Source organism: Amblyraja radiata, chromosome 1 (genome assembly GCF_010909765.2).
Source record: "Amblyraja radiata isolate CabotCenter1 chromosome 1, sAmbRad1.1.pri, whole genome shotgun sequence".
In the NCBI taxonomy this organism is placed as follows: domain Eukaryota; kingdom Metazoa; phylum Chordata; class Chondrichthyes; order Rajiformes; family Rajidae; genus Amblyraja; species Amblyraja radiata.
In genome coordinates this window covers 38,818,427-38,839,264 of record NC_045956.1, presented here as the reverse complement: position 1 = coordinate 38,839,264, position 20,838 = coordinate 38,818,427, and the positions used below count along the sequence as shown (strand labels likewise).

The 20,838-nt window shown below is 44.7% G+C and overlaps 1 protein-coding gene across 1 annotated transcript in view; it reads left to right on the top strand.

Moving 5' to 3' along the window:
• slc7a11 (solute carrier family 7 member 11) overlaps positions 1 to 20,838 on the top strand; it is a 187,933-nt gene that overhangs the window by 65,805 nt on the left and 101,290 nt on the right. Inside the window, exons 4-6 of the mRNA XM_033020694.1 lie at positions 3,216 to 3,341; positions 5,812 to 5,911; positions 12,166 to 12,210. Coding sequence (XP_032876585.1) covers positions 3,216 to 3,341; positions 5,812 to 5,911; positions 12,166 to 12,210 — 271 coding nt within the window. The remainder of the gene's footprint in view (positions 1 to 3,215; positions 3,342 to 5,811; positions 5,912 to 12,165; positions 12,211 to 20,838) is intronic.

The following is a 20,838-nucleotide window of genomic DNA, read 5'->3' as shown; positions in this document are numbered from 1 at the left end:
TAAATTTAAGCTGAACATTAGCTTTAGAGAGTTTTTATTAGGGTTGTTTCACGTTTTAGAGATACAGCGTGGAATCAGGCCTTTTGACCCACCCTGTCCGCATGGACCAGCGATCCCCGCACATTAATACTACCCTACATACACTTGGGGCATTTTTTACACTTATACCAAGCCAATTTACCTAAATACCTGTGCGTCATTGGTGTGTGGGAGGAATCCGAAGATCTCGGGGAAAACACGTCACGGGGGGAACGTATAAACTCCATAGAGGCTGCACCCGTTGTCAGGGTTGAACCTCGGTCTCCGGTGCTGCAAGCACTGTAAGGCAGCAACTCTACCGCTGTGCCGCCCTAAACCGTAATCGATGCATTCAGTGTTGCACAAAGTTTCAGTGAAGGAGAATAACCCTCTCTTCACAGGACTCTGGTAATTGTATGAAAATACCAATTTATCCAGACTTATATAAAGTACCTAATCTATCCAACATTTTAATTGCAGCTAACATTTATGTCAATATGAAAGTGGAATCAGATATGGGATTTAATCATCTCAGAACCTCTCATTAACATTCTCTGCTGGAATAAGTATCAGAAATTTACATCAATGTTCTTTACAAGTGTAAAATCTGAAAGATTTATCTGCATCCATTGAACAGTTCAAGGCAGGCACAATAGAGAAGCACACAAAAATTATTCAAGCACAATTCTTTGGACATGTGATGCGGAAAACAATGATGCACAACTGGATTCTATTTAAAGGACATTCACTCTCATGATATCTGCCCCCTTAAAACTGTGTCATTTCTGTGTTATATTACAATTTGAGAATAATTATTGTCACATTGTTTCCTGGTTTAAAATACATTAATCGCCAAATAATTTCTAATTCAACATTTTATTTTTGATCTCACCCTTTGGCATTTAATTTCTATGAATGCCACTGTAGGCCACAGTGACGCAACGGGTGGCATAGTGGCACAGCGGTAGAGTTGCTGCCTTACAGTGCCAGAGACGCAGATTCGATCTGACTATGGGTGCTGTCTGGGTGGAGTTTGTATGTTCTCCCTGTGACGTACAGGTTTGTAGGTTAATTGGCTTCAGTTATAAATTGTCCCTAGTTTGTAGGATAGTGCTGGTGTACGGGCTGATCGCTGGTTAGCGAGGACAAAATGTCATCTATGCATGCTCACCAGTGATGCTGTCCAACCTGTTGAGCTACTCCAGCACCAGAGAATAAACTAATCTGCTCCCATTGTTTCTCTGAACTCCATGACACCTGATACCTAAATTCCGCATAGACACCACTAAAAGCAACAACAAGACTTGTAGGTTGATCCTTTTATACAGACGTTCTTCACCGGAGCTCTTAACTATCTTTACATAACTAAAACTCTGATCTTGTGCACTTCCAGTTTGCAGGGTTTTTCAATTTGCACAAAAACGGTACGCGATAGTGCTCTGACAGGTTTTCGCCAGGTTACTCGCCATTTTCCTGTGCTGAGAGTGCAAAAAGAATTGTTCCGATCAGTGGTATCTTGTAAAAATGATTGAGGTTTAAAAATCTTAAAAACCGTGCATGCGCGGATTGGTCTCCTCTCCTGTCAGGAGATTGGTCTCCTCTCCTGTCAGTCACCCGAGACAGTGACGCCAGGCCGGGACGTCGATGCCCCTTCCGGAGCACCATCGCCGCACTGATTGATCGGCTCCTCTGTCACAATGAAGCCGAAGGAACGGAGTGAGCAGAGTTGTGCATCACCGCAGCTGGAGTGCGGAGCGGCCCGCAGTGCGGGGCGGCCCAGAGCCTGGCCGACTGCGAGGCCAACTACTGCAACCTCGAGATCCTGGGAAGTGAGGAGAGAGAGTGGGGGGATTGAGGGAGCCGGGCGCTGGTGGGGCCGGGGCCGGGAGCCGGTGGAGCCGGGCGTTTGTGGAGCCGTGCACTGGTGGGGCCAGGCAATGCTGGGGCTGGCCGCTGGTGGGGCTGGGTGCTGGCTGGGCCGGGCGTGGTGGGGCACAACCCCTGGCCATGACAGTGCCCCCCCCCCCCACCAGCCCCTGCCTGAAGCCGTTCCCCTCCCCTGGCTGCAGGACGCTTCCCCCCCTCACCAGCCCTGACTGTAACCATCCCTGTCCCCAGCTGCAGGATGCTCCACACCGGCCCTCGCATGAAGCCAGTGAGGAGCGGCAGCTGCAGGCCATGGCAGTGGTAGCGATAGGCCATGGCAGCAGTAACCCATGGCAACTCTCCCTCCCCCCACTCCCAGTGAGGGGGAGAGAGTGCTGGGGGATGAGGGCAAATGAGCCGCGCCTGCGCAGTTCGGGGCTATGGGTGAGTGGTGGAATATTGCGTTGGGGGAACGGGTTGCGTTGGGGGAACGGGTGAGTGGTGAAATATTGTGTTGGGGATTGGGTTGCGTTGGGGGACCAGGCCTCCCGTGTGACCAGGACCTAATGGGTCCCACTTAGTCCAGTACCTACTAAAGATAATTTAAATTGACGGAGTGCTCTGCGTTTATCAAATAACATTTTAGTGTGGTTGTATTATCATTGTGACGTGTACTGAGGTACAGTGAATAGCTTACTTGGTGCGTGCTAACCAGTCAGCCGAAAGACTATACATGATTACAATCAAGCCGTCCACAGTGTACAGATACAGGATAAAGGGAATAACATTTCTTTTGTTGAAATCCTTCTTTTCCACCTTATTTGTCCAATTCATTTTCTCCACCTGTACCCAGGTCTTGCACTGAGACCAAGTTTACTTCCAACTGCTAGGGAATGTATCAGCTCTGCTCTGAATATCTTGCCCTTTGATTCAGCACCCCCTTGCTGTGAGATTATATTTGGTTTGTTCCGTATTCTCACCCCCAGCCTAGCAATATCTTACCAAAATCAGCAGAACTGCTGTGAGAACAATCACATTCACAATAGGCAGTTTCTGCATCAAGTCCACATTGGTTCTAAATGGAAAGCAATTATTGCTAAGAAGGCTGAGAGAGATGGATCTCTTTATTCATGTGGTCAACAATTTAATCCTACATTATGTATCATTTGCTTTGATGCCGTTATGTTCATCACTCTGCTAATAATGTGAAGACAATTGTCTGGTATTGGCTTTGAGCCAGTTGCCTGTTAGTGGTATCCTTCAATGTGACATTGTGCAGTGTGTTGTTACCTGAGGTAACAGCGCTCCTTTTATTTTGTTTTGTTTTCCAGCTGCGATAATGTACATTAACAGCATGAGTGTCAGCTGGTCTGCGCGGCTGCAGATCTGTCTAACATTCTTCAAACTTGGTGCCATTTTAATAATCGTCATCCCTGGAATGGTACTGTTATTCAAAGGTAAGCAGGCACAAAACACTTTAACATTTCTAATAAGCCACTGAGCAACAGATTATTCCAGACTGACCAAAGTTGGCAGACAAAAATGCTGGAGAAACTCAGCGGGTGAGGCAGCATCTCAGGAGTGAAGGAATAGGCGATGTTTCAGGTCGAGACCCTTCCTCAGACTGATGGGGGCATGGCAGGAAAATAAATAGTTCTTCTATGTTTGTTTTGTGCCTCTTTTCTTTTATTGTCACGTGAACAAGTAGGGTTAGATGCAGATACAATGAAAATATACCTATATTATACATAAATCACACTTAAATTCTACAAGACTGTGCAAAAAGGAAACATTAGCTCAAAACACCATTCAAAACAAATCCATGATAGTGCGATGAGGTCCGTTGTGTTCCTAATGGTTCTTGAAATGACCCAATGTGACAATCAACTCAAATGGCCAGGCCAAAAAAAGGCTGTGCCCATGAAAAATGTGAACAATTTGGTCAGCCCGTAAAACCCCAGCTCATTTTGCAGCATGCTACTGATGGGAATCTCAGCAATGATTTGTTCTGCTGATGGGCTCCGGAGGAAACCTGGTGGCAGATGCTTTGGCAGATTCACAGGTTGAAATCTGTTAGTAATCTTGGGAATGCAGCATTTGGATGCTTGTGTGCCAAAGCCTGGGCTAGCTTGAATTTACTCTGGTAAACTTCAACAGTCTGACATGGAATCACTGATCTAGGCAGATTTAGCCCAATTAATGCAACAGCAGAACTTATACAAATGTACTTATTGTTATCTATTGTTTGCTTTTAACTAGAGGCTTTTTTTTTTTTAAATAGGGGTTTTTTTAAGCCTTGAACAGAGACATTAATGTTAGGAACTTATAGTACCAACAGTATTGTGCTTTTGGATAGATTGGCTGGTGATAACAAACATAATGGGAGACTGTAAGTTTACACCAATCTTTGTCGACCTTCAAAGAAGACTGCTGTTGTTTGAAACTCATTGAAATCCCTGTGATGTTATTTATCAACAGCTCATCTTGATGTTAGTGTCACAGTGCCAAGAGGCATCTTTGTGTCAGTTAAATATCACTGACGTAGATAAAGCATATTTGTATTTTGTGCTCCACAGCATCATGAAATCCCAAATATCTGTGAGCCATTTCATTATTTCTTAAACATGGACACCAATGTTCAGTAGGAACAGTAACAGTCAATTTGCACAGTTATGTAACATGAAGATCATAGAATCTATTATAGTAATGTACTCTGAGGGATAAATATAGATCAGAACACTAGAGGCAATAACTTATGTGTAGGAAGGAACTGCAGATGCTGGTTTAAACCGAAGATAGACATAAAAAGCTGGAGTAACTCAGCGGGCCAGGCAGCATTTCTGGAGAGAAGGAATGGATGACGTTTCGGGTCGAGACCCTTTTTCAGGTCTGAGTTGTTCCAGCTTTTTGTGTCTATCTTCAGCAGCAATACCTTGGTCATTTTCAAAAAATTGTAATGGGTTTATTTAAGGCCCTCCTGGGAATGACTTTGGACTTTGTTTATTATCTAATCCAAGTGACAATACCTCCAATATTGTCCTGCAGTGTCAGGTAGATTGTGTGTTCATGTCTCCCCAGAGTAAATCCTGAACCCACAGCCTTTAATCTTTAAAGACATGACCGGCTTGACCCAAAACATCACCCACTCCTTCTCTCCAGATATGCTGCCTGCCCCGCTGAGTTATTCCAGCATTTTGTGTCTACCTTCGATTTAAACCAGCATCTGCAGTTCATTCCAACTCATGGCTGACTATTTTCTATCCTACTGCACAGATTCCTATGGGGCCTCTAGTCGCAAGCTTAGCTTCTAGATTCTGTCATAATGCATAAAGTAAATAAATAAACTACTAAATCAGAGTTAGTCTTGATTATACTTCTCATACCTTGTAGTCAATGTTGGCAGTGTTGTATCTTCCACGGGAATCACCTTCTTTCTCATCTTCAAAATCCAACATTCACATCCAATCAAGTATAACTTTCCGTTCCTTTTGCCCTCACATGTTGATCCTGACACTTTAAACATATCGTTTTTGCCTAAACTGTTCCATATTATTAACATTTTTCATATTTTTACCATCCTTTAAAAGCTCCTTTTTGTGTTAATTGGAAATGACGCCTCGTTTTAGCACCTTTGAATGTGGTGAAGATGATGATAACAACACCTCATCAATAAATGATTCTTGGACTTATTCTAGCAAATGATAACACCCGAACATTCTTATGTAATTATCAGCCAGACACTTTCTTCGCACAGCTTTTGACTAATAACATGGGTCTGTTCACAATTCAGTCCAAAGCCATTACTTTGATAATCAATTTGTAGAATGTATGTCTTCAGTAAGTTTGTTTAATTAATCATATTATTTGTTTCTGCCAGACTCTGTTATAATGATATTTCTGCTTATTTTCCTTTCTCTTAAACCACAGGGGAAACACAGAACTTTCATCAACCTTCCCATCAAAAAGAAGTTAGTCTTTCGGGACTTCCTTTGGCTTTTTACTCTGGAATGTATGCATATGCAGGATGGTAAGTGTTCACACAGGACATCATAAGACGTGGGAGTGCAGGGAAGGAAAGTAGGCCCAGCAATAACATGTGCTTATAAAGGCTCTTGTTAAAAGAAAGTTAGTGTTCCCTGTGTCTGCATTTAATTGATGTGTGTGCTATAATCAAGAGCAATCTACCATTTTAAATCACAATTAAATTCACACAAAACACAAACTGAACAAACAGTCCTCCACTCAGTGTACTATTCTAATGGGTCAGTCTGTATTAGAAACTGACCAGCACATATCTGAATCATATCGCATATCCATACACATATGCACTTCAAAGTCCACAGACCTACTTATTATATCCTACTTATATCCTACTTACTGCACCAATACCCTCCTCCGCCTAGCAGAGCTGGTCCTTACCCTCAACAACTTCTCCTTCGACTCCTCCAATTTCCTCCAACTCCAAGGCGTAGCTATGGGCACTCGTATGGACCCGAGCTATGCCTGCCTCTTTGTAGGCTACGTCGAACAATCCCTGTTCCAGATGTACACTGACCCTATCCACGAACTCTACCTCTACCACATTGACAACTGCATTGGTGCTACCTCCTGCACCCATGCAGAACTCACTGACTTCATCAACTTCACCACTAATTTTCATCCTACATTCAAATTCACTTGGATCATCTCCAACATCTCCATACTGTTTCTAGATCTCCCCGTCCCCATCACAGAAAAAAGACTATTCACCGACATCTACTATAAGCCAATTGACTCCCACAGCTATCTTGACTACACTTCTTCCCACCCTTCTTCTTGTAAAGACTCAATCGCCTACTCCAATTCCTCCGTCTATGCCGCATCTGCGCCCAAGACGAGGTTTTCCATACCAGGGCATTGGAGATGTCCTCATTCTTTAGGGAACAGAGGTTTCCCTCTTCCATTATAGATGAGGCCCTCACTAGGGTCTCCTTGATATCCCGCAGCTCTGCTCTTACTCCCCCTCCCCCCTCTCGTAACAAGGATAGAGTCCCCCTTGTCCTCACCTCAGCTGTCGGATACAACATATAATCCTCCAACATTTTCGCCACTTCCAAAGGGATCCCACTACTGGCCACATCTTCCCATCTCCACCCCTTTCTGCTTTCTGCACAGACCGTTCCCTCCGTAACTCCCTGGCCAACTCATCCCTTCCCCCCAAACCACCCCCTCCCCAGTCACTTTCCCCTGCAACCGCAGGAGATGCAACACCTGTCCCTTTACCTCCCCCCTCGACTCCATTCAAGGATCCAAACAGTCTTTCCAGGTGAGGCAGAGGTTCACTTGCACCTCCTCCAACCTCATCTACTGCATCCGCTGTTCCAGGTGTCAACTTCTCTACACCGGCGAGACCGAGCACAGGCTCAGCGATCGTTTTGTTGAACACCTCCGCTCAGTCAGTCTTAACAAGCTGATCTCCCGGTAGCCCAGCACTTCAACTCCCCTTCCCATTCCAAACTTGACCTTTCTGTCCTGGGCCATTGTCAGTGTGAGGGCCAGCGCAAATTGGATGAACAGCACCTCATATTGAAAAAGCTACTTTCTTAACTACTAAACCAGGTTCGCTTCTTAATAAACAGACACTCAAATTGTTTGGTAGACCAGTTCACAACTTTACTTAACATCGGCCGATGGAAGGGAGGGAGAACTCCAGTCAAGTAACCATTACAGACACTTGACCGTCCTCCGTTCACCTCCTCTGAACAACAGAATTACATTGCCTTAAATAGGGTTTTTTTGTCCCCTTAGCACATTTCAGACATTAGTCATGGTCAGAGGTACAGGAAAGGGTTTCCACAAAATGCATCACATCAAAGGTCTTTTGTTTACATAGTACAAGATAACATTGGCCATTTGGTTTACGACATTTTATCTTTCCACTTCCCTGTTCCTCTCTCGTCCTTCATAAACATTGGCTATTTGGATAAGGCCATTTTATCTTCACAGAGATCACCCTAGCTCTGTCATTTGGTCCTTCATAAACATAGGCCATTTGGTTTATGGCATCTTACTTCACAGATATGACTAGCTGTTTCTCTCTTCCTTTCTCGCCTCCTCCCCCATAACATTGGCCATTTGGTTTATGGCATCTTACTTCAAAGAGATCTCTCTAGCTTCTCCTCTCTGCTTGTCACTTGGGAGACAATGTTATAGGATTTATTATCTCACACACAGCAACCTGAGGCAAGCCTAATTTGAGACTAAATATAAGCTGCAAGCTAGCCCAGAAGCCAATTTAATATCTTCTTATATTTTAACTAAAATTCAGCTTCATCAATATTACCCCAGCGGGATGAACTATGAACATTGACTTCTCTAACTTCAGGTAGCCCTGGCTCTCTCTCTCCATCCCCAGCCACATGAAATGTTATTAGGCATTGTCACAAGGATGTTTCTGTGAGTGCTTCCTGTTTCTCTGTTGGCCTGCATAGAGTATAAATATTGGCATCACGACAACCTCAGGTTTGCACAATCTGAAATGTTTTTCAGCGTTTCCCCAAAAGATTAGCTAGTGTGACCCATTCACACTTCTGCACACATATCTGTGACCGGTAGATAGGCTGTTTTGAGGATCAGTAATGTTCCAACAAGCAACGCAGTAAACTGTTTTCAGTGTGTGGAATTAGCCAGTTGCTCAGCTCACCCCACCATATTTGACACAAGAGCACTTTGCCTTGTTTAAAGTCTATATAAGGCAAGGACTATTTGGAATAGTCATGCTTTTAGTTTGATGCACTGGGGGTCGCCGATTCCAGCAGGAGAATGGGATTATTTTGCTCATACTGGGCAAAAGATGAAATAGAAAAGGGTGAGGAATGGATTGGATAATTACCATCATGCAGGAGTCAAGTCAAGTCGTCAAGTTTATTCGTCACATACACATACGAGATGTGCAGTGAAATGAAAAGTGGCAATGCTCGCGGACTTTGTGCAAAAAGACAAACAAACAAACAACCAAACAAACTACAAACAGAATGGAACAAAATCACATATTATTTTACATATTAAATATTGTGGGCGGAAGAAAAAAGGGAAAAAAACAGCACTTTTTAAAAAAGCAGTAGAGTGGTACAGTAAAAGTTAGTCCCTGGTGAGATAGGAGTTTACAGTCCTAATGGCCTCTGGGTAGAAACTCCTTCTCAACCTCTCTGTTCTCACAGCATGGCAACGGAGGCGTTTGCCTGACCGTAGCAGCTGGAGCAGTCCGTTGCAGGGGTGGAAGGGGTTTCCCATGATTTTATTGGCTCTGGAATTGCACCTCCTGATGTATAGTTCCTGCAGGGGGGCGAGTGAAGTTCCCATAGTGCGTTCGGCCGAATGCACTACTCTCTGCAGAGCCTTCTTGTCCTGGGCAGAGCAATTCCCAAACCAGATGGTAATATTTCCGGACAAGATGCTTTCCACAGCCGCTGAGTAGAAGCACTGGAGGATCCTCGGAGACACTCTGAATTTCCTCAATTGCCTGAGGTGGTAAAGGCGCTGCCTTGCCTTACTCACGAGTGCTACGGCGTGAGATGTCCATGTCATATCCTCAGAGGTGTGGACTCCCAGATATTTAAAACAGCTCACCCTATCGACAGTATCCCCATTTATCCTCAATGGTGTGTATGTCCTCGGATGATGTGCCCTCCTAAAGTCCACGATCAGCTCCTTAGTTTTTTTGATGTTCAAGAAGAGGCTGTTGTCCTGACACCAGTGCCAGATCAGCTACCTCTTCCCGGTAAGCCTTCTCATCATTGTCTGAGATCAGGCCCACCACCACAGTGTCATCAGCAAACTTGAGGTTCAGAGGCCTGGAGTCCCACATTCCCAGGTTCAGAAACAGCCACTTTCCTGTTATGTTCTTTAACTGTTCTGCATAACCTTAATTCTAAGATAGACACAAAAAGCTGGAGTAACTCAATGGGGCAGACAATATCTCTGGAGAGAAGGAACAGGTGACATTTCTGGTTGACACCCTTCTTTAGTCTGAGAGTAAGGGGAAAGGCTAATTCTACCTCAGCAATGAAACACCAGGGACTACCTTTTACAGTACCATGGACTTGTTTTCTAACTGCTTTTGCATTAATGTTTTTTTTAGTATTTTTCTTCAAACTGTCATAGAATTTACATATGATTTTTATATTGTTGTGTCTCTTCTGAGATACCGTGCCCGTGATGCTGCCGTAAGCAAGATTTTCATTGTACCTGCAGCTGACTGTATTACTGCATACGACAATAAGCTTGACTTGAGTTGAGCAGCTAGGCATCACCTACTGCTTCATTCACACCTGGAGAAAGGGACAAGACCTGAGAGTGAATCAATGTACATAGAAACATAGAAACAATGTACATAGAAAATAGGTGCAGAAGTAGACCATTCGGCCCTTTGAGCCAGCACTGCCATTCAATGTGATCATGGCTGATCATCCAAGATCACTGCCCCATTCCTGCTTTTTCCCCATCTCTCTTGATTCCCTTATTAAATCTACTTGTTAAATAGAGAACATTAGCTGTAGTAATCTCCGCAGGGACACACGTGGACCTCACCTGTAGAGTCCAGACCTGGGTAAAAGAACACCAGTTGCTATGGGTCATAAGACAGAAACGGGGTAGGTGATTCCAGGTGAAATTGGGGTTGTGAAACTTATGCGGGAGTTAGGCATTTGGGTGCTTGCCACTCACTGCTGAACAATGCCACCCTCTTCAAGCCCGGATAAGCAACTATTTGAAGGGGCGGCATCTGAGGGCGAAAATTATTTGTCGACGTTTCGGGTCGAAACCATGCATTCTGTGTCTCCATCAGATTGTGTGATAGAAGTATTTATCACCAGCACAATGCATGTATGCTTAAAAATTCCAAAATTATGCTACTGGCATCCTTATCTCTGGAATTCTATTCAATCCGTTTATTGTATTTAGGTTTTAACATAATTTCACTATAGCGCACAGACGTTTAACTTTCTTCCAATGTTGGAGTGTTAAGAGCCGTAGACCCATAACAAAGGGGAGATTGCTCACGCCTGATGCTAAATCTAACTCTCTTGAAAGTTATTTAAATTCCCCGACATAGAATAATGTTGGATTATTACCAAATCCACTCTGCATAAAACTTTATTTTCCATCTTTTCTCCCCTTCTCTGTGAGGGACAGTTACCCCTTTCTCCAACTCCTTTGTTGATATAGCATGTAAAGTTCAGGGGAATGCATGAGATGAACCTGAGTCTTAATGACCCCATTGGCTGAAAATTATTTTGCCCATTTTGTTGAGGAGGCAAGACATGGATAAGTCTAATGAAGATGCAACAATAAGCAGTGTTTGATAGATGGTATTTTGCAAAGACTGGCTATTTATCTCCATGGGGATACTATTTCTTGAAGGCTTTTACATCACACGGAAACTGATCGTTGCCATTCCAAAATGTCAGATAGATTTACAACATATAACAGGAAGGAATGAATCACAAAGGAATGAGACATGAAGAAATGAATTGCTGCTGGCACAGATTTCAACTACAATAACAACCAGTCTTGTTTAGCATTCTTAATGTACAAAAGTGCTTCAGAAAGGTGCAGTCAAAAATAAGTGCAGACGAAGAAGATGCCACCAAATTCATGGGCATAGGGGTGGATGGTGAGTAGTTTAGTTTAGTTTAGAAATACAGCATGATAACAGGCCCTTCGGCCCACCAAGTCCACGTCTACCAGCGATCCCCACACATTAACACTATCCTACACTAGGGACAATTTACCAAGCCAATTAACTTACAAACCTGTACATCTTTGGAGTGTGGGAGGAAACCTTCGATCTTGGAGAAAACCCACGCCAGTCACAGGGAGAACGTACAAACTTCATACAGCCAGCACCTGTAGTCACGATCAGACCGAGGTCTCTGGCGCTGATAGGCAGCAACTCTACTGCTGTGCCACCTTGCTGCCCAAGGAGTGGTGGAAAAGTCTGGAAGCTTGTAGCTTACGGGAGGGAAGGAAGTTGGCGAGATGGAGGAAATTCGGCAAGCTACAGAGTGTAGGATCATAACAGCTGAAGGCATAACTGCGAAAGATGACAAGCATGGAATATTGGATATTATGTTGAGAATTAAATATAAGACTATAAAAGTACAATATTTCACTGGTGATATTTAAATAGCCTCTACAGCATTACTCACAGCCATGTTTCCAATAAGTGTTAAGCAATTGTGTTGAATGAGTCTGGTGAAACTGCTAAAACTCATATTTTATCTTTTTTCCTGTTTCGTTCAGGTTTTATATGAATTTTGTCACAGAAGAAGTAGAAAATCCTGAAAAGTAAGTCTTTGAAATGGATTTTGAAATTGTTTGAAAAATTCTCTTCACGTATAGGACTGAAAAAATATTTTGAATGCTTCAGAAAAATATCTTACTGCGCTCGCACAGCAATTTGATAAATCATGCTGTGCCAAACCAGTTAGGGGTGAGGAAAACTGAAGAAATTACAAAGCTTAACACAGCAGGAGAAAAACGGTTCTGAAGCCATAATTACTTCTGAGGGAGAAAAAATAAATAAAATACACGAGAGTAAAACGGATTGGATGGTGGATTAGTGCGTTATAGGAGATATTTTGCCAGAATCCACTTGCTGCACCCATCCCTTCCGCTGTTGATGTTGATGACAGGATGCCAGAGTGATTTTGATTCTAGGGCTACAGCTTTCTGTGCAATGTGTGGGAAGGCAAAGGTGACCCTGAGGTTATCTCTGGGACTGGATCACTTTGGAGGTTCACGAGCAGTTGTCCTATAGTCCCACCAAGAAAAGCATGAACAGTTCCCAGGCCACCTTACAAGTCGCCTGTATTACAATAGACCGCTTCCTTTATCATGGTTACTTTTTTGCATATCTTTCATTCATTTGTTCTATATCTTTCTATATCACCGCCTACATGTCTCATTTCCCTTTCCCCTGACTCTCAGTCTGAAGAAGGGTCTCAACCCAAATTGTTACCTATTCCTTTTTGTCCAGATATGCTGCCTGACCCACTGAGTTAATCCAGCTTTTTGTGTCTATCTTCGTTTTAAACCAGCATCTGCAATTCCTTCCTACACACCTTGGCTCCTTTAAGGACTGGTTAGGCTGCCTGGCAGAACTGCAGCACACACCATTGTTATTTCTATTCAGCATTTCAACTTTTAGCCAGCTTGGACTGGCATATATTATTTGAATCAGGTCACTGACATTGAATAAGATTCTGGTAAATGGTTTATCTTTTTTATTTCCCTCCATCATTAATTGTTCTAATATTTGTTTAAAATATTTTAAGCAAATGTATTGTTTTTAATTGTAGAAAGGCTTACATTTATTTGAATTGTTTTGAATGTCTTTGAAGGCTAGCAACCTTGAAAAGTGTTTAAAGAGCCTGCTGTGAAAAGGCTCTCCTGGTATTTTGCATGCAAAGAGCCAGGATCCACTATCTGAGGTCATGCATCTCATTTTGCTTTGATCAGACAAGGACACTAGGTTTCCGAATTAACTGATCCTAAATGATTTTTATTTCTCTTTGAGGGTGGCACGGTGGCACAAAGTAGAGTTGCTGCCTTACAGTGCTTGCAGCGCCGGGGACCCGCGTTCGATCCCAACTATGTGTCTATACAGAGTTAGTATGTTCTCCCCGTGACAACGTGAGTTTTCTCCGAAGTCTTCGGTTTCCTCCCACTCTCCAAAGACGTACAGGTTTGTAGGTTAATTGGCTTGGTGTATGTCTTAAATTGTCCCTAGTGTGTGTAGGATGGTGTTATTGTGCGGGGATCGTGGTCAGTGTGGGTTCAAAGGGCCTGTTTCCATGCTCTATCTGTAAACTAAACTAAAAAACTAAACTAAACTGAAAAGCTCTATGCAAAGAAATAGAGCATGCACAATGGTACAGTGGTAGAGTTGCTGCCTTACAGCGCCAGAGACAGTGCAAGTTCAATTTTGACTATGGTTGCTGTCTGCACAGAGTTTATACATTCTTCCTGTGAGCCTGTGGGTTATTTTCCAGATGCTCCGGTTTCCTCCCACACTCCAATAACGTACAGGTTTGGTGATTAATTGATGTTGATATAAATTGTCCCTAGTGTGTAGGATAATGTTAGTGTATGGGGTGATCACTAGTCGACGTGGACTCAGTGGGCCGAATAGCCTGTTTCCTCCTTGTATCTCTGAAGTCGAAACTACCGTAAAGTCTCTAAAATTGTAAAAGGTTAAGCAAAACAAATAGGAATGCTAGAGGGGTGAGTGCAGAGAATGGGTATGGGTGGAAGACCAGATTAGGCACTATCTATTCCATTGCTGAAATGCTTACACTCTCCAAGGCAAAGCTGGAGGAGAAATATATTTAGACAAGACATGCCCAATGTTCTTGAGTATGTGTGAGAAACTCCAGGCTCAAAACTCCTTTCAATGGGTGTCCTACCGATGTAACCCTGTGGAACATAGATCCTAGTTGCATATTGTGTTTTATTTTGTGGTTGACCAGCTCGAAAATTTGTGATAGCTGAAGAGACCTACCAGTCATTGCTATAAGTTAGAGAATAAGTTAGAGAAAGTGAATTTGCCAAGAGAGTTGATGTAGCAAATGCAGGTTGTCAAATTAATTCTCAGCCTTACAATAAAGTAACTTAAAAAGAAGACATTTGCCTTTAAATTTGTGGCTCCTAGAAGTATTTTTGGGCTAGCTGTTTGGCTTGTAGAAGAAACTTGAGAAACCACAGGTGCCTGTAAAACACAGTTCTGGTCAATGTCAGACTAGGGCTCTTTAAACAGTTGTCATGCCGTTATGATAGGTTTATCCCTTACATGGAGTTTTCTTTAATAGGACTTTTGGCATGGTGTGTCAGACCATCGAGCAGGACCACACAATACTGATTTGATGTGTGAGAACACCCATTGACGAATTTCTAACCAGTTAGAAATTGTTACTAGTAGTCATAAGATCATGTTGTGTTACATGAAATAATAATTGTTTGTCAGAATAAGGATGTACCCAGTTGGGACATAGTGTAGGTCAAAGAGTATTTTACCTCGGAGTCACGTGAGTGATTCCGTGAAGAAGCCCGCCAGTCCGCATGCGTGGCATTACGTCTGACGCATTGCGCAACGACTGGCTGGCAGGCGCGTTGCTCCTCCAGCGGTAACTTTAAAAACCCTCAGTTAAGTGTTTAAAACTTAGTCGGAGGTCGTTTTCTTGGGTCAGTAATTCTTGTTACAGGAGCAAGTTCGAGCCGATGGCGAAAGCCTCTAAGGTGAAGTCAAGGCGAGCCGCCAGGTGAGCAGCTGTGGAAGTGCGGGTAGCGGGCAGCCGTCTATCTCAACTTCCGAGTCGCTCGCGGTACGGCCAGTAACTTCAGGCTTGATGCTTCCTGAGAGCACCGTGACTGCTCCATTGGGGCAGAAAGCCACAAAGAAGTCTGCAAGGCCCGTTGACTCGGATGAGTCGGGCCAGGAGGGTTCCCCTCCTACAAGGAATAGCATCTTTGGACGTTTGTACAGGATGGAGCTCCTGATGGAGAGGATGCTCCACCATGATACACTCCAACAGGAGGAGTTGTATCAGCGCGGGTCTCCCCGGTGGCCCGCGCCAACGGCATTTGTATCAGGACTGCTTAATGTCTCCCTCTCGGAGGAGGAGAGCATTCGGGGTCAGTTTTGTTCTGACTCCGAGTCCGTGGGTATAGCCATGGAGCATACCCCAAGGCATGAAGGGCGCGAGCCAGAGGTGCCGATCATGGCATCAAGATATGCAATCCCGACCGAAACAGGGGAATCGCTGGGTGAAGATTTGGCCGCGAGTATAAATTATCTTGCCTCACACCAGCTTCAAGAGCACACTATCGAGGAAACGTCCAAAAATATGAGACTCCTGCTAACTGTGTCTTGCTCAAAGTGCCGACTGTTAACCACGCCATCTGGGGTCACATGGGCGTAGGTATCAGAGCTCAGGAGGTGAGGCTCCAGAAGATACTGAAGCTGCTCGCCTCGGGCATGACAGCTTTCGCCAGGTCAGTGGATGGAGGGCCCCTGTCTGATGTACGGCAGGACGCCCTGGCCCTAATGTGCAATGCACATTTTGAAATAAATTGCCTGAGAAAGAGTGCTATCTGCCCTACTATCAACCCCAAGTTTGCGGCTCTGTGCAAATCCAGCAATATTCAACCACCGAATCTGTTGTTTGGTGAAGATATCTCAAAAAGAGTCAAGGAGCTGGACGACGAGGCAAGAACGGTCAGACTCATCAAAGCCCCGGCGACTAGCAAAACCTCGCTTCGGCGGCAGCATCCCTACAAACGGTTCGCTGAAACTGGTTCAGGCCAATGACCAAGCCGGCCATTCAGAATTATGCCCAGTTGGCGCACTCCAATAGTGGCACGGGCGAACTTGTCCTTATCCCCCAAAACTCGGGGGCAGAAATATCCACCAGTAACCATGGAGGTAGGTGGGTCTGGTTCTTTTTGGAACATATTATGTGTGGATCAGTTACAAGTTGGGGGGAGATTACACTTGTTTTTGAATGAATGGTATTGGATAACATCAGATTCGTTTATACTACACAGTATACAAGGGTTCTGAGTTTAATTCCTTCCCAATTTGCATCCACCCACACAGCATACACCAAGCTGGACATTGTTTTTTTTAACAACAAGAGAATTTGGGTGTACAAGCTGAAATTGAAAAGCTATACAAAAAAAGGGGTAATTGAGAAGTTGTTTCATCAATCTCACCAATTTCTGTCTAATATTTTTCCTCAGCGAAAGAAGGATGGGGGATGTCGAATCATCCTTGACTTCACGAGCCTTAACCCCTTTGTGCAGTATAAACATTTCAAAATGGAAACTTTTGTTACTGCCAAACAACTGATTTCCAGAGGATGTTATATGGCATGTATAGATCTTAAAGATGCATATTATTCAGTACCCAATCATAGGCATCATCTGAGATATTTGAAGTTTAGCTGGATGAGGCAATAATGGTAATTTAAAGCATTGCCTAATGAGTTAACCTCAGCCCCTAGATTACAAAACTGTTAAAACCAGTGTTGGGGCTACTCCGGGCTCAGAATCATATTGTAATGGCTTATCTGGTTGATATCTTAATTATAGGGAAGACTCGGGAAGCAGCTGAATTATCTGTTTCAGCTGCTAAACTCATGTTTAAGAGATTGGGGTTTCTTATCCATCCAGTTAAGTCCAAATTGATACCAATTAGAGTTATTGATTATTTGGGATTCACCATTAACTCAACTCACATGTCTGTGACTCTGCCCAGGGGTAAGAGATTAGAATTAATTGAAGGCTGTAACGAGCTTGTAGTTTAGCAGCAACCTTCAATTCGACATGTGGCTAGCATAATTGGCAAATTAGTGGCTGCTTTTCCAGCTGCACAGTTTGGGCCTTTGCATTATCAAAATTTACAATGTGCAAAGGAGCAGGCACTCAAAATACATGCAGGTCACTTCAATAGGCCCATGCGGTTACCAGTTGAAGCTATTGCTGAATGGTGGATAGCGAACATTTGCCGTTGCTCCAGTAAAATTCTGATTGAGAGACCTTCAGTTGTTTTACAGACTGATGTTAGTGCTCTAGGATGGGGTGCTACTGATACCATCTCTAGCTGCGGAGGGAGATGGAATATGCATGAGGCATTTATTCTTCAATCACATGGTATTAACTATTTAGAACTGTTGGGAGTATTTTATGACCTTAAGGCTTATTGTACTAGTATGCATCACTTGCATGTTCAGCTTCAGATTGACAACACTACGGCAGTGGCATATGTTAATCACATGGGTGGAATCAAGTCAGTATCTTGTGATAAATTGGCTAACCTTATTTGGCACTGGTGTATTACAAGAAACATTTAGGTTTCAGCTATCGACTTACCAGGTAGATTCAACATGGTGGCGGACACCAGGTCACAAAAATTCAATGACAACACAGAATGGATGTTGAATCATGAAGTATTTAATGATATTGTTGCTTGGTATGGTGTACCAGATATCGATTTGTTTGCATCCAGACTCAATCACCAGTTACCGAAGTATGTTTCATGGTAACCAGACCATGGCGGTAGATGCATTCTCGCTACACTGCGGTGGAATGTTTTTATATGCATTTCCCCCATTTTGCCTCATCAGTCAGTGCTTGCTCAAGATCAAGCAGGACTCCGCCTCAGGGGTTTTGCAGGGGTTTTGGTAGTATCCAACTGGCCTACACAGCCATGGTTCCCACTCGTTTTGGGAATAATAACACAGCCTCTTATGACTGTCCCTAAATGCAGTAACGTACTGGTGCACCCTGTGACTGGTGAGAAACATCCATTACATTACCATATTGATCTATTGATTTGCAAATTCTGAGGAGGCCATACCTGGGGCTCGGACTATCCGATCGTACAGTGGATGTGATCACTGCGGCCTGGAGGGATAGAACCAAAAAACAGTACATCTCTCATGTCAAGAAATGGGAGGTGTTCTGCTTACAGGGGAACATATTATATCACACGACATGCGTCTCAGATGTGTTGGAATTTCTTTCAACGTTATATTTTGATGAGGGGTTAAGCTATAGTGCCATCAATAGTGCCAGGAGTGCCTTATCATCGTACTTATGGCTGGGTTCGGAACAACACTCTGTTGGATCTCACCCTTTAACATCCCGGTTCATGAAGGGTATTTTTAACTCTAATCCCCCAGGCCCAGGTACTCGGAAATCTGGGATGTGTGCGTGGTACTCATGCTGCTTCGCCAGTGGGCTCCAGCCACATCCCTGTCTTTGTCCAAAATCACTTTCAAGGTGGTCATGCTCATGGCGCTGGTTTCAGCGCAACGGGTCCAGGCATTGCAGAAGCTGCGACTGGACAGGATGGTGTCATCTGTAATTAACATAACGTTTTACATTTATGATTTAATTAGTTCGGATTGGCGGCGCGGCCCCGGCTGCAGCGGCTCACCGGCCGTCCCGTTTGTTTGTGTTTTTTGTGTTGTTTATTTTGTTTTGGTTAGTCTAGTTTTTGGTTCTTAGTTTGTGTTTTGGGGGGGGGTGGGTTGAAACGGGGTTTGCAGTCTCTCCCTGCGGGGAAATGTGACTTTTTTGTCGTATTCCCCTTCTCTGCCTCCATCTGCGCTGAGGCCTAATGGAGCTGATGACCTCGAGGCTCCGGAGGCAGAGCCCGTCAGGACTCGCTCTGGAACAGTGCTCCCGTGAGAGGTTGTGATGCTCCCGTGAGGGCGGCCAGCCCAAGGGTGGAACGAGGCTCCCGTCGGAGCGGCCGAGCTCAGGGAGGTGCGGCGCTAGCAGCCCGAGGGAGGTTCGGCGCCCATGTCGGGGCGGCCCGGCCCGAGGGAGAAGTGACGCCCAAGTCGGGGCGGCCCGGCCAGAGGGAGAAGCGACGCCCAAGTTGGGGCGGCCCGGCCAGAGGGAGAAGCGACGCCCAAGTCGGGGCAGCCCGGCTGAGGGGGAGAAGCGACGCCCAAGTCAGGGCGGCCCGGCCCGGGGAAGAAGCGACACCCATGTCGGGGCGGCCCGGCCCGGGGAAGAAGCGACGCCCAAGTCGGGGCGGCCCGGCCCGGGGAAGAAGCGACGCCCATGTCGGGACGGCCCGGGGGAGGTTCGGCGCCCATGTCGGGGGCGGCCCAGCCCGAGGCTGAAGACGGTACGGTACTCACGTGAGGGTGGCTGGGACGGTGTTCTGGCGGTGGTGGCCTGAGTCCGGGGTTCGGCCGATGGCCAGCGGCTGCGTCTGCAGGACTGGTGGGCGGCAGCTTAGACCACCACGGGCCGCGGTGTTTGAGCCGCGGGACTGATTTATAACATCGCCCGGGGGGTATCGCCTCAGCGCAGAGGGAGAAGAGGAGGGAAGAGACTGCAGACCTAAGACTTTTGCCTCCATCACAGTGAGGAGATGCTGGGTGGACTCACTGTGGTGGATGTTAATATGTGTTTATTGTTGTTTTTATTGTATTATATGTATGACTGCTTCAATTTCGTTCAGACTTTGGTCTGAATGACAATAAAGGCTATCTATCTATCTATCTATCTATCTATCTATCTATCTATCGCAGACCACGGGTGTCAGGGTTCAAGCTTATTTTTACGGCATACCCCACGGACTTGCGGTTGTGTGTAGTTACGCACTTACAGCAATATATCAAGGTCACCAGAGGCTGCGATTTAGCATTATTTATCTGTCACAAAAAGCCGCATAACAAAGTGTCGGTACAGACCATTTCAAGATGGCTGAAATAGGTTCTGGTTTGTGTGGGAGTAGACACTGACATTTTAAAATCTCACTCCACCAGGGCGGCATCAACGTTAGCAGCGAGGGCACTGGACGTCCCTCTCGACCATATCCTCGCGGCCGCAGGATGGTCAAATGAACTGACTTTTCAAAGATTCTATAATAAACCTCTTACCAGACCAGGGGTATTTGCCCATTCCACTTTAGGTTCTGTTTCATAGCTTCCCCCTGGGAGAGAGGGGTCGCTATTGTTTTTCTTTTGTTAATTAAAGCATCAACATGTTTAAATCTATGCCATGTTTCAATGCATTGTTTATTATTCACTCATCCTGGGTCAACTGATGCAGTGTGTGGCGCCTGGATTCGTATCTACGGCATGATTACAGAGCTTTGAAATTTTCACGGAATCACTCACGTGACTCCGAAGTAAAATAGTAAGATTAAATGAGAACTTACCAGTTTGAAGTGACTCCGAAGTAAAATAGTAAGATTAAATGAGAACTTACCAGTTTGAAGTTTGATCTTTATTTTATGAGGAGTTACGATGAGCGATTACGTGCCCACCGCTCCCAACCCTCATATCATAAAGGTTATCTGGTAGTTCTAGTTCTCTAATCTTACTATGTTACTTCAGTTACTGTTATCTGTGATTTCACACCGCTGCTTTGAAGATTGAAGCGCATGCGGAC